Genomic DNA, 12,921 nt, shown 5'->3' with positions numbered 1-12,921 from the left:
GTACACTGTTACTCACTACCTAATATCAATAAGATAGTAGCAAGATTTTACTATCATTTAAATGGCATTGTATTATTCAATATGAACCGTGGTTGAAGACAAGAACTAGATAATTGTAAGGTGAAAAAACTTCTCATTACGTTTCGTCATGCTTATATAAATATATAATGTACTCTCTGGAAGCATATTTCGAATATCATCCTAAATCACAGATTAACTGAAAAATTGCGTTGACATATTACGTGAGATAAATTACGTTCGTAGAAAACTTATTAACGTCATGATAATGCTATTCCCTAATTGCATTGTCTCTTTTCGTATTGTAACTTCATATCATAATTGTTTTTGATATTATTATTAGATTGTTAACCGAGATGAATTTTTGTTTGCTAATACGTATATATTCCGTTTATCTAATACGTATTCTACATATTACTTTTACACCATGATGTAATATTTTTTACTGAATAACAATTGTTCTCAATGTCATTTTAAGTTTCATTTACAACCGTTTTCAAAAATAATATATTATTGGACTTCAATTTTTTTAATTGTTCTAAAAACATAATATTTTTATCTAAGCACACAATTGTGAAAAACATATTACTTCGTATCCTGTTGCAAATATACTATATATATAAAATAACGTATAGAATGAATTTACACAACTTTTAAAAACTTTGCACATTTACACAAACATGCATTCCAGGAAAATTAGACATATTTGTACGTATAATTTATACATACTTTACGAATGAGAATCGCTCAAATTCCCTGAAATGCATCATTGTCAATTTATAAAATATCTATCATAATTTTCTGTATTGATAGATAAAATTATCTATTACTTATAGAATAATAGTCTGTACTGTACATAAATTCTTTACGACGTATATTTTTGCACTAAAATTTACCACTTATTATAGTTGTGTCATTACAATGCTAATAAAGTCCTCAAAAACCTCGTATGACGTATATGCTATGCATAGTTATAAAAGTTTCTTATAGTTTATGTTCAAACAATTTTTTTGAGTCACTGTATATAATAAAGAAAAATATTCATTTATGTATATTTGTCATTGTATATGATTGATGTACCAATTCCTTATGTTTCAAAATTATGTCAACACATTTAGATAGAGATATTAAACATGCAAGTGGTTATGACGAACAAATATTTAAAGGAAATACCATTAAAGCATATAACCGTTAATTATTTTTAATCTACGTTGTCATTCTATATATGTGAAATTGTATTTTATTTATATAATTCATAATAAAATATATAATTTACAGTAATATAAATACAAATATACTATTTTCTGCAACAAGATAAGCTAGTCTGCTAGTGCGAATACTTTTAATCGTGACTGAATATATTACAAATATTATTATACTGTATTGTGAAATTTCAAGAATTATGGAAAATTAGTGTTAAAACTGTTGTACCTGATAATGATATCTACAAGACTGATAGTGATATCGAGTCTTAATTTTAACTTAATATCTCTTAATTTTAAGAAATCAAATTTCTTTTTTTCGAAAATATCCCCCATTGATATATTTCTATGTAGTAAAAATTATATAATATTATTTGTAGAAACGTTTGTGTATAATATATTTTTATTATAATATATAAAACATCAAGGACGAAAAATTATACGAATTTAATGTACAAAACCTAATTTGTCATGTTGATACAGAATAAACAGCGTCGGCAAAACAGTAAGTAAATATTGCTTACCAAAAACAAGAACATCCTATACATCAACTGTCATAAAACCGTTTTATAAGCAGTTTTTGAAACTCATTTCAATATATGCTTATGCCTTTTATCTACTTTGTTATTACAACGCATGACGCACGTAAATTTGAAATGCATACAATCATAAAAGTCTACATACACCTAAATCTTTTGTACTGTCCTACCAAAAAAATTAAAAATATACTTTGTTCACTATATCTATAATTACGTTACAAATTACCCTTAATGAGTTTCTAAAAAGAATGACAAAAATTAAAACGATTCACAGAAAAATCTTGCGATAAAATTACATCATAAATTACAAAACCTTTAATATAATATTTGAATAAATCAGATTTTATAATATTGTGAATTTATATTTTTTCTTAACTATACAAGTTAGTTTAAAGTAACTGGAATTTTGATATCGTTTGATCTATTGAAATTTTATGAATATAAAGAGATAGAATGATATAATATTGTACTATAAGAAGTAACTCAAAAACAAAAATGCACATTATTTATTTCGATTATGCCGAAAATATACTTCAACCTCTTGATAAAGTAAAAAGAGGCATGAAAAGAGCTGTGGTATTTTTTAAATATCTTAAGCAAGTAATACTCTCTTAAGAAATTTGTATCTGACTGATGTGATAACGCTATCAATTACTGATGATACAAAAAAATCGCAGATTATAAAATATATGTATTAAGATAATATGTATAACATATATTATATTTTCAATTTTTAATTTACAATGTAAAGTCACTATAGCGTTATCAATAAAAAGTTATGAATAGTGAACAATTATATAGTTAATCTTAATAGAACAAATAAAAAATTACCATATATCAAATGAAAAATTATAACAAAAATATGAAATAACAACGAACTAGTTGTTTGATAAATGATACATGCAGTCTACCTATATAGTGATATTTGTATTAGTTCGACTTCAAGGTATTGAAATGCAAAAATTGAATTCATTACATATTAATTTCCTTCATTTTCGCTGAGTACATTACGAATTCTTTGTTAATTCCAGATACGTATTAACTTTTATTGTGCATAAACATTATTCTTTAAAATTCTCCACAAATAAAAATCTAGTGCCCCAGACATTAGCGAATTCGAGGCTCAAACAATTGCAGTGCATTTCAAAATGTGAAAAAATTGATCCATTCTAATATTCATAATATTTTTTCTCATTTTTCCCCGTAGAATAAATTTATATTGTTTTATAAAAAAATAAGAACTTTGGTATATATAAAAAATTATTTAATTTTACAGAAATCAATGTAGGGAATGAGTTTCTGACCACGATTTATGAAAATGCATAAAATAAATATTATAATAAATATAAATATTTAATTCATAATTACTCATAACAAAACAAATATTTAACTCCAAACATTTTTATATATAACTTAATCAATTTAATAATAAATAATTAGAAGTAAAAATTTTAATTAAAAATTAAATAGAGTTAATAATTAAAACAACATATCCGTACACAAATACATATAGTAATGATAGAAATAACTGTACATATACATTTTCGAAAATTAACTAAAATTATATCGATGACTATACATCTTATTGAAAACTGATTTTTATTTCATAAAGATATATATATACTTACAAGTAAGGAGAATATACTATATTTTTCATAAAAGAAAAGCAAGAAGCAATGCCGAGAAACTACCGTTATTACATTCCACGAACTTCTTTTTTACACATTTCCTCGATCGATGATCTTCACGCACGTATATACAATGTATACAAGTACTAGTAACTACCACCTGTTGGAATGCAACATAACACTTACCTGAGAAATTGTCTTCAAACGAAGAAGATTTTAATTGAGAATTTCTGTCCGATCTTTTTCAGGGAAGGTACGCAATGACCATGTGATGACACTTTTTTGTCAATTCGGTTCTTCGCTTGATCCGTTACACTCGCGGAAAGACAATTCTAATTGCACTGGATTCACCACTGATCGAAATTCATATACGTGCAGACATGCGCCTGTCAGACACGTCGACATCGAACACATGAAGCGATTTCTTTTGTCTAATATTATCGCCAACTCTATCTATCGAGTATATCAGTAAAGAACGTACTTTTTCCGAGTAAATCCGATCTCGAGAAAGACAGACAAGTGCGAGTAAGAAAGAAAGACTACCGGATGGAGTCCATATACGTTACGTAGCCGGAAGATTCTTTCACGCGCGGGGTATTTGAACAACGTTACGATAATAAATCTATTTTTGATAATTAGAGACTGATTCTTATTTTTATGATTTATTATTTTTTGAATTTTTATGCATTTATAAGAAATATGAACATACAAAATTACTCAGAATATCCATACACGATATAAATTAACAGTATGAATTACATATTGCAGATATATTTACCACAAAGTAGTATATATATTACTTTGTTTTAATTAAAATCTTAGTATCTGATACCATTGTTCATGAGCAAGTTTTAGTGGTTAATAAATTTCTGAGAAATATTATTCACGTTGAACAATCGAAACAAGTATTCCTTCTTTTCCTTGTTTTAATTCTTTCTCGTTGACCATTTAAAGCTGAAATATGAACGTATTTTATCATTTTTAATTGAATGAGTAAAAATTAGAAATAAAAAATTAATACAATCCAAATAAAATTAATTTTAAATAGTAAATAGCTGATAACCAGATTTAATGTTTTAAGAAAAGATCGTTTAATGTCGCACGGTATTAAAACATTTTAGATATAATAATATATTATAATTAAATATAATAATAACATTTTAGATATATAACAAATATTCATGATTTCGCAAAATATTTCTATCTATTTTATAGCTATAGTGCTACGTACTTATCAAATCAGAACCAATGTTAATTAATTCCGGCTTCATATTTTGTAACTCATGTAGAATCATGGCATGAAAAGATAATACGGTTGCTCTTGTGAATAATTCTGATACACCGTCTCCAGTTCTAGCGGAAACAGCCCAAAACTCAGCTTTCATTCTCCGCGCTACTTCAGCCGCTCGTTTTTCCATTATTGTATATACCTGATTGGACTAAAAACATTTATTGTATTTTGTAGTTATAGTCAATCAATGATAACAACATAATTTAAGTATTTTGTAATTATTGTAATTAAAGTAATATTAAATAAAACTACTGTATTAAATTATTGTAGATTATTGTATAATTAATGCAATTTTTAATTAATGTCCTATACAAAAATTTGAAGGTCTTTTCGCTAATTTAGTTAATTATCTAATGCATCAGAAATTTAACTATTTCCTTATAATTTACTTTCGATTTTTGTATATGTCAATAAATTCTACGTGATTTACCAGTAAATCTCGTTTTGTGCCTATTAAGAATATGTAATATGGCTCCGTGTTACTTTGAGCAGCTTCATTTAACCATTGTTGGCAGTGTCCCAAAGATATTAAGTTGGCCAAGTCAAAAACAACCATGATTACTAAAATAAAACATTTATAACATAAAACTTTGACACAATTTTTATATTTTACTACACATTCATAACAACAAATTTTTTTATACTATTTGCACTTCTGTAATAAGATGCAGCGATGGATTTAAATCTTTCTTGTCCCGCAGTATCCCATCTGAAATAAGTAAATAAATAATAAATTTCTATTTTTTAACATAATATTTATTATGAATATTGTGAAATTAAATAATAAAATATGTTGAAACGCAAAATGAACGCACATTTGTAAATGAAAAGGTACACCCAGAATATCAAACCTTTCTACTTCAAAATCAACACCGATTGTTGCTTTATAGTTATTGTCAAATATTTTGTGGCAAAATCTGGAAAGCAAACAATGTTATGTTTATTTTTTTCTTAATGTAAAGCAGAAATAGATATTGTGATATATTACCGATTTACTAGACATGATTTTCCAACCGAAACATCGCCAATTACAATTGCTTTTGCAATTTTCAAAGATACGCGTTTCGTTTTGCATGAACGTTTAACAATTGGATCAAAATCTCTTTCATTATATTTCGTCATATTAGACGAAAACGGTGGTGGCCAATTATTAACCTATAAAACGTTTTTATTTTATTATTTGGTACATTTATCTCAAAATTTAAATTTTTAGCAGTATATGTGGCTGAAATTAGAAATAAATTTATTATTAAATATTTAAATATATTTTTAAATATTTTAATCTAAAATAAAGAAACGTAATTGCTTCTTATTCCCTATTTTCATAATTATTATGTTTTGAAGAAAAATATTAATCGATAAAATTACTGAATCGAATTTTGAATTTAATTTGAATTTGATTTGAATCTAATTTCCACCGGATGTCCGGCAGCAATTGACATACTTAATCTGATTTAAAAATGTTTATCAATAGTATAATTATAAAGTTATGAATTGTTCATTATTTTTCATTAAAAATTATACTCGTATAAGAACAAAATTTTTAAGTCATACCTGTCTATCATCACGTGCCACTTCAATCATTTTGTAAATAGCTGAACGTGTTTCTAACATTATTTACACTGTATACTGCTCAATATTTCTTATATTGTAATGCAAATATATACAATTGTACAGCCTTTTATATTTACAATATATATTTATAAATTATTATATTATATTTTATTTGTATAATTTCACTTTGAAACATGAGTACAATACACATTTGAAGACTTCGTATGTTTAATATTTATGCTATATTCAAATACATATTTATACAGTAAGAACTAGAGAAGCATTTGCATGTTATATGTTGCCTATCCATCGCTAACATAAGTAATTTTGAACTAAATGAAAACATTGGTTGCTACGACAGGTGTATACTATTTAATCTACTCTGCTACAAATCAATTACATATTCTAGAATTAAAATAAAATCTTTCTCATAAGTTTTCGATAAGTAAAATTTATCTAAAATACCAATACAAAAATGTAAAATGTATGTGCAAATACTCTTTTTTTATTAAATTGCATTATGGTATTAAAATATTTTTTTTGCATAAATTATAAAATATAAATATTTTACTATAGTAATTGAACAAGGAATGTTTTAAAACGTACAATTTTATATTATAATTATATAGTTATTATTTTATAAAATTGAATTTATACGTAAACGTCTAACGTAGTTCATTGATTATTCACATGTCTGTTTCCGGCTAAAACTTTCTTTCTTTTTAGCAAGATGGCTCCTAAACCGAAGCCCACGGAAAAATCAGGTATATTTAAAAGTTTTTAATAACATTTAAACTCTGTCTAACAAATTTGAAAAATATTTTAATTTAAACAAACTTATAAAACATGATTAATGCGAATTTGTGATGTAAAAAGTTTGATTAATAAACACGTGTTCAGGTCAACCTTAAACATGTGGCTTGTTGTCTGTTTTGTATATATTTAAAAAAAGTATTGATATGTATATAATTATATTATTGTTCTATAGTATTAAAATATTTATTATATCTATTCGAATGGTAAATTTGAAAGAAATTTACAATTTCAATTAAGCTTTTGCATGTTTTACATAACCTAGAAATTATCCACAACAATTCCTTAAGAACTTTGTGTTATAAATATTTGACTAATATAAGATGTAGAAAGTATAATATTTTGATTATTTATTTTATTTTTTCTAGCCGGCAAGCCGGCTGAGAAAAAAGCAGAAAAGAAAACTGAGAAGAAACCAGCTACTGTATCTTCTACATCAAAAGTTACAAAACCAGCTGCGAAAACATCGACCACTGCAAAGAAAGCTGCAGCTGCTAAAACGACAACTTCTGTAAAGCCTGCAGCAAAACCAGCAGCAAAACCTGCACCTAAAGTTACTGCAAAACCAGTAGTTGCAAAATCTAAGAAAAATGTTCAACCTCCGAAGAAAACACCTAAGGGTGGAAGAACAGCTGCCCCACTTCAGAAAGCACTTAAAACTCAGAAAAAGGTTAGTATACATAATATCAATGAAAAAAATTTGATTAATTGTAAACTTAGTAAATTATTTCAATATACATGATGATAAATGTTGGGGAATCTCGTTGAATGACTGTGATAAAAATATAATCTACTGCTGATATATCAAATCATAAAAAATGAACTTTTTAGTTTATCATATATATATTTGTATATTGATCATATGTATTTATTTCCAGGTATTGAAAGGTGTTCATGGATCAAGAGTAAGGAAAATAAGGACATCTGTCCACTTCTACCGGCCAAAAACATTTAGGCCACCAAGGGACCCGAAATATGCGAGAAAATCTGTTCCAAACAGAAATCGGTAAGCATTAAATACTTGTGTTATTTTTATCTACTTATTTACGTACATTTAATTTTATATATTTTATGTATCATTTTATTTATTTATTTATTATAATTATTATAATTATTTATTATAATTTTATATGAAAAATATCTAAAACAATGTTATTTTTTTCAGTATGGATGCATTTAATATCATCAAATTTCCATTGACCACTGAAGCTGCTATGAAAAAGATAGAGGACAACAACACGTTAGTTTTTATCGTGCATACTCGTGCGAATAAATATCACATCAAAGCTTCCATTAAGAAACTGTACGATGTTGATGTGGCTAAAGTTAATACATTAATTAGACCAGATGGTAAAAAGAAAGCCTATGTACGTCTAACGCGTGATTATGATGCGCTTGATGTTGCTAATAAAATTGGTATAATATAAATGTACCTATATGTGATGAGTAGGGAAGTGTATCTGTATTAAAAAAAATGCCTCTGTACAAAAAATTTTGTTATTGTATTTTTTTAAAAATTTTACAATGTTCCTACATATTGTAAAACAACAAATTTTACATTATTCCTATATATTATATTGGTTTGGCAATTAAGTGATTGCGGCTTTTGTCATTACCACCTAATGATGGTGGTATCCGCAATCACTTAGTTGCCAACCCAATAAAACAACACATTTTACAATATTTACACATTTCACTGAAAATCTGAACAATTATAACCCCAATCTACTTGGAGTTTTACGATAAGGAGCAGGTGTACCCGGTTCTCTGATACCTGGCGTCAATATTTCCTTCCTGTAAACAATATAAAATAATACCATAAAAATTAATGATACAAAATATCAGATAAATATTATAAAAAACTTATATTAAGCTTTCTACGGTAATTCAAATACTTTTATGAGACATTGTATGTATTATAAATTTGAAACACAAGAAACTTACTTCCTGATAGAAGCTTGTTCACGTTCAAGTTGTTCTTGCGCCCTAGCCTTCATTTCTTCCTCCGCTTCTTTCATCTGCCCTTCCATTTCATGTAAATGTTGCATGGCTTGTCGTCTTTTTGCTCGCCCGCTTCGTCCAGTTTCCTTTACGCTAAAGAACATAGGACCCAACTCGGCTAGCCAGTGGCCATCAACGGCAGTTACACATTGCATGTACTCCTTGCCAGTCATTACAAGTTCATGATACACCACGTAGTCTGGCGTGAACCCCATACCGAACAAAGCTGACGTCGGATGAAGATGACATGGCATTCCAGTACGACAATTCACGTATTCGCCAATACCTTTCAAACGAGCTGCTTGGTGAAAGTATGCCGAACAAATACATTTCCGTACAATGTCCCAGTCCGTGCCACAGCTTACAACTTCCATCTTTTGTTGTTTCAGAATTTCTTCCAGCTGTTGTCGAACTTCTCTTACTTTCCGCATAGCTTTCGCGTGAATAAAGTGAACGTTACACCAAGAACTGGAATAACCATTCGCCTTCCACTGATTGTACACATTTAGATATGTTAGGTGGTCAGACTCTGGCACTTGAAACTTCTCTCGAGCTGAATCAGAATCTTCTTCGCGACCTTTGGGTCGGTAGAATATCGAAGGCACTGACAGCATAGAAACTATAATAAGTATATCTGCAGTGCAACCAAGTTGAGAAGCAACAATGAGCATCTGACATTGTGGTGGGTCTAGTGGGAATTCTGCCATTTGTCGTCCCAAAGGTGTTAAACGTCCTGTGTGATCTAATGCACCCAAAATCCACAACTGGTACAGAGAATTTAATATATTATCTTGTGGTGGAGGATCCATAAAATGAAAACCCAATAAATCTTGAACACCTAAAGACTTCAGTAATAATACAGTATTTGCTAGATTGGTTCGCTGTATTTCTGGAACTCCAGTTAATAGTAGTTCATCTAAATATTGTCTTCGCGTGTATAATCTGTAGCAGGTACCAGGACCAGTACGTCCTGCTCTTCCTGCTCTTTGATCAGCATTTGCTCTGGACACTGGATATACTTGTAAAGCATCCATACCAATTCGTGGGTTATAAACTTTCAACTTGCAATAGCCCGAGTCCACAACAAATACAATTCCATCAACAGTTAATGAAGTTTCGGCTATATTTGTTGCTACAACGCATTTTCGTAGACCTCCCTCTGAACGTTGAAAAATTTTAGCTTGTAAATCCGAGGGCAGTTGCGAGTAAATAGGTAAAATGGAAAGTGGAGGAGCTGATTCGATCTCTGCTAAACGTTCTTTCAAAGCTTCACAAGTAACTTCAATGTCTTCCTGACCAGGCATAAAGACCAATACATCACCTGAACGGGGTTGCAAATGAATTTGTAACACTTGCTTCACCGCAGCATCAACATAGTCTTCTACTGGATTCTTGGCGTGTAATACTTCAACTGGAAATGTGCGACCTGGAATTTGGAATGTTGCAGCATTTCCAAAAAATGCTGAAAATTTGCTAGAGTCCATTGTAGCAGATGTTACGATCAATTTCAGATCATGTCGTCTAGCTACAACTTCTCTCAATAAACCAAATAAGACATCAGTAGATAAAGATCTTTCATGAGCTTCATCCATAATAATTACACTATATCGATCCAAATCTCCTTCCCTTAAGCTTTCTCTTAATAAAATACCATCAGTCATATATTTAATAACAGTATCTTTTGAAGTGCAATCCTCAAAACGAATAGCATAACCAACTTTGTCTCCTAAAGCAGTAGCCATTTCGTCAGAAACTCTTTTTGCCACAGACATAGCTGCTACTCTTCTTGGTTGTGTACATCCAATTATACCATAGCGACTATAACCGTCTTCATGAAGATATTGAGTCAATTGTGTTGTTTTACCACTGCCAGTTTCTCCAACAATAACTACTACACTGTTTTCTCTAATTACGTTTAACAATTCTTGTCGTACAGCGAATACTGGAAGACTTCTCCTCTGGTGTTGAATGGACCTGTATTTAGCTTCTCCAGTAACTTCATCTCGTATATGACGCGCATATTTTTGACCAGCTTTGAAGTCAGTTTCTTGACCTGGATCTTCCTTATCATCTTTGTGTCTATCACGTACACCCATGATATTACCAATATGAGTTCCAGCTAGTTCCCAATGTTTCTTTTGTGCCCTTTTCCGTTCTTTTTGTTCACGATATGCTCGTACCAAGGCCGATCCTTTTCTTGCTACAAGTGCCATATCAGAAGTAGGATCACGTACAGGTACAACAGGCTCCGGTTGTTTAGTGAATACAATTCGACCATCCAGAAATGGTGGAACAACATTATGGACTAAGAGATGTACTCTGGTTTCTCCTTCATCATCAGGATCATCATCATGATCTAAAGAACTGATGACACCAGATGTTAACATTCTGTTACGTTCCCACAATTCGTTATCTTTATTTATCTGTCGCTGTTGTGCGGAAAGACGCTTCTGTCTTTTTGCTTCCAATTCCATTTCCTTTTTACGGGTGTATTCTTCAGAAACATCAGCAAACGCACGATTTTCTCCATCATCCAAGGCATACCATTCTCTATCCAGTCTTTGTTGCTCTTCTTCCCACAAGTCCCACAGGTCTTTTTCTTCCCCAAGTATGTTAGGTGTAGTACCACTAGCTTTTCGATCTCTATTCCAAGGGTTATATTTATATGAAGGCGTAAATTCACTTCTAACACTGTCTCTACCATCTCTAATATTGTATAGGTTGGGTGTTGGATGATCCCAACTGGATTTTCTTGGTTCTTCATCTTCATCATCATCCCAATTACTTTTAGATGTTGGATCCTTTGTTTTAAATATTGGAGTTTGAGGTTCGTCTTTAAACCTTAAGGGTGTTTGTCTACTACTATCTCTAACACTGTCTCTGCTTCTACTCCTTTCTCTATCCCTATCTCTGTATCGATCCCTATTCCTATCCCTATCTCTATTCCGATCTTTGTCCTTATAATTGTGCCTATGATTTTTGTCCTGTGCACTCAATCTTTGGTGCTTTAATCGTGCTTCTAATCTTTGTTGTGCCTCAGTGTTCACCCCACCAGTATGAGTTGGAGTTTCTTCAGCATAAGATCTGTATTTTCTTTCCTTAATTTCTGATTTTGGTGAACTTGATTCAGATTTCAATGAGTTAACTTCCTGTGAATTTTCTTGCCTTTTTCGTTTTGCAAGTTTGTCAAGACCCAAGACAGATACCTGAGGCTTTTTAAATGTATGATCAGAAGGTTTCTTCCGAATGATCAAACCTCCTGCTTGATTTTTCTCAATCCCTTCTAATCTATACAAATTCGACTCATTTGATGTATCCATCTTTTTATACTGAGTAATATTCGTTACTAAAATTTTATATGTTTAATGGCGCACAAAGTAGTTATTTTTTAGCAAATATATATAATACAACACCATAGTATAAAATTACGTTTTAGACACTACGTTTAGACACTATCCTTTAGACACCACGTTCTAGACGTCATCTTGTAGACGCTAGGTTTTAGACGCCATCTTAAACACTAGAACTGACTAATTAACTAAATAAACGTAAATTAGTTTCATAATCTATAGATGGAACTATAGTAAGAGAAAAAATACAGTCAATGACATCCATTAATAGCAATTCATTAAATTCCCTAGAAATTATTATTACTAGTTATTACATATTCATCTGAATACATTATGAACATCTCATCTATTGTAATTTCATTCATATAAATAAAAATTTTACTTGTGAAATGAATTTTCAGCAAAATAATTTTCTATTTTATATTTCAAAACTAAATGCACTGATATATAATATGAACAGGTGTAGACCAATAGCTCCTTCTGGTGTGAATATCTTGTATTATAATAGGGTAAAACCTAGTGCGC

General features: G+C 29.8%; 3 protein-coding genes across 3 annotated transcripts; 1 reads left to right on the top strand and 2 right to left on the bottom strand.

The window, feature by feature from the left end:
- Positions 1-4,067: 4,067 nt before the first annotated feature.
- On the bottom strand, positions 4,068-6,710 carry LOC105666628 (ras-related protein Rab-34). Its single transcript, XM_012317770.3, has 7 exons — positions 6,233-6,710; positions 5,667-5,833; positions 5,494-5,595; positions 5,323-5,387; positions 5,109-5,239; positions 4,619-4,826; positions 4,068-4,341 (listed from the first exon to the last, which is right to left on the bottom strand). Exons 1-7 carry the CDS (start codon positions 6,290-6,292, stop codon positions 4,271-4,273), a joined length of 804 nt encoding a protein of 267 aa, XP_012173160.1. The 5' UTR covers positions 6,293-6,710; the 3' UTR covers positions 4,068-4,270.
- A 169-nt stretch (positions 6,711-6,879) lies between these two features.
- On the top strand, positions 6,880-8,537 carry LOC100652020 (60S ribosomal protein L23a). Its single transcript, XM_003401739.4, has 4 exons — positions 6,880-6,996; positions 7,414-7,715; positions 7,924-8,051; positions 8,211-8,537. Exons 1-4 carry the CDS (start codon positions 6,963-6,965, stop codon positions 8,470-8,472), a joined length of 726 nt encoding a protein of 241 aa, XP_003401787.1. The 5' UTR covers positions 6,880-6,962; the 3' UTR covers positions 8,473-8,537.
- LOC100651900 (pre-mRNA-splicing factor ATP-dependent RNA helicase PRP16) lies at positions 8,529-12,597 on the bottom strand. The gene is made up of 2 exons (XM_003401738.4): positions 8,990-12,597; positions 8,529-8,839 (listed from the first exon to the last, which is right to left on the bottom strand). Exons 1-2 carry the CDS (start codon positions 12,364-12,366, stop codon positions 8,758-8,760), a joined length of 3,459 nt encoding a protein of 1,152 aa, XP_003401786.1. The 5' UTR covers positions 12,367-12,597; the 3' UTR covers positions 8,529-8,757.
- Positions 12,598-12,921: the final 324 nt, after the last annotated feature.

This window comes from Bombus terrestris, chromosome 16 (assembly GCF_910591885.1).
Source record: "Bombus terrestris chromosome 16, iyBomTerr1.2, whole genome shotgun sequence".
NCBI lineage: Eukaryota > Metazoa > Arthropoda > Insecta > Hymenoptera > Apidae > Bombus > Bombus terrestris.
This window is presented reverse-complemented; position numbering and strand designations above follow the sequence as displayed.

What these genes read in the sequence shown, in the direction of transcription:
- LOC105666628 (XM_012317770.3), bottom strand. Translation starts at nt 6,292, where the DNA reads ATGTTAGAAACACGTTCAGCTATTTACAAAATGATTGAAGTGGCACGT. An exon ending in TGGCACGTGATGATAGACAG is followed by an intron (nt 5,834 to 6,232) that starts GTATGACTTAAA and finishes AACGTTTTATAG; the next exon opens with GTTAATAATTGGCCACCACC. An exon ending in AAATCATGTCTAGTAAATCG is followed by an intron (nt 5,596 to 5,666) that starts GTAATATATCAC and finishes TTTGCTTTCCAG; the next exon opens with ATTTTGCCACAAAATATTTG.
- LOC100652020 (XM_003401739.4), top strand. Translation starts at nt 6,963, where the DNA reads ATGGCTCCTAAACCGAAGCCCACGGAAAAATCAG. An exon ending in GAAGCCCACGGAAAAATCAG is followed by an intron (nt 6,997 to 7,413) that starts GTATATTTAAAA and finishes TATTTTTTCTAG; the next exon opens with CCGGCAAGCCGGCTGAGAAA. An exon ending in CACTTAAAACTCAGAAAAAG is followed by an intron (nt 7,716 to 7,923) that starts GTTAGTATACAT and finishes ATTTATTTCCAG; the next exon opens with GTATTGAAAGGTGTTCATGG.
- LOC100651900 (XM_003401738.4), bottom strand. Translation starts at nt 12,366, where the DNA reads ATGGATACATCAAATGAGTCGAATTTGTATAGATTAGAAGGGATTGAG. An exon ending in GAACAAGCTTCTATCAGGAA is followed by an intron (nt 8,840 to 8,989) that starts GTAAGTTTCTTG and finishes TATTGTTTACAG; the next exon opens with GAAGGAAATATTGACGCCAG.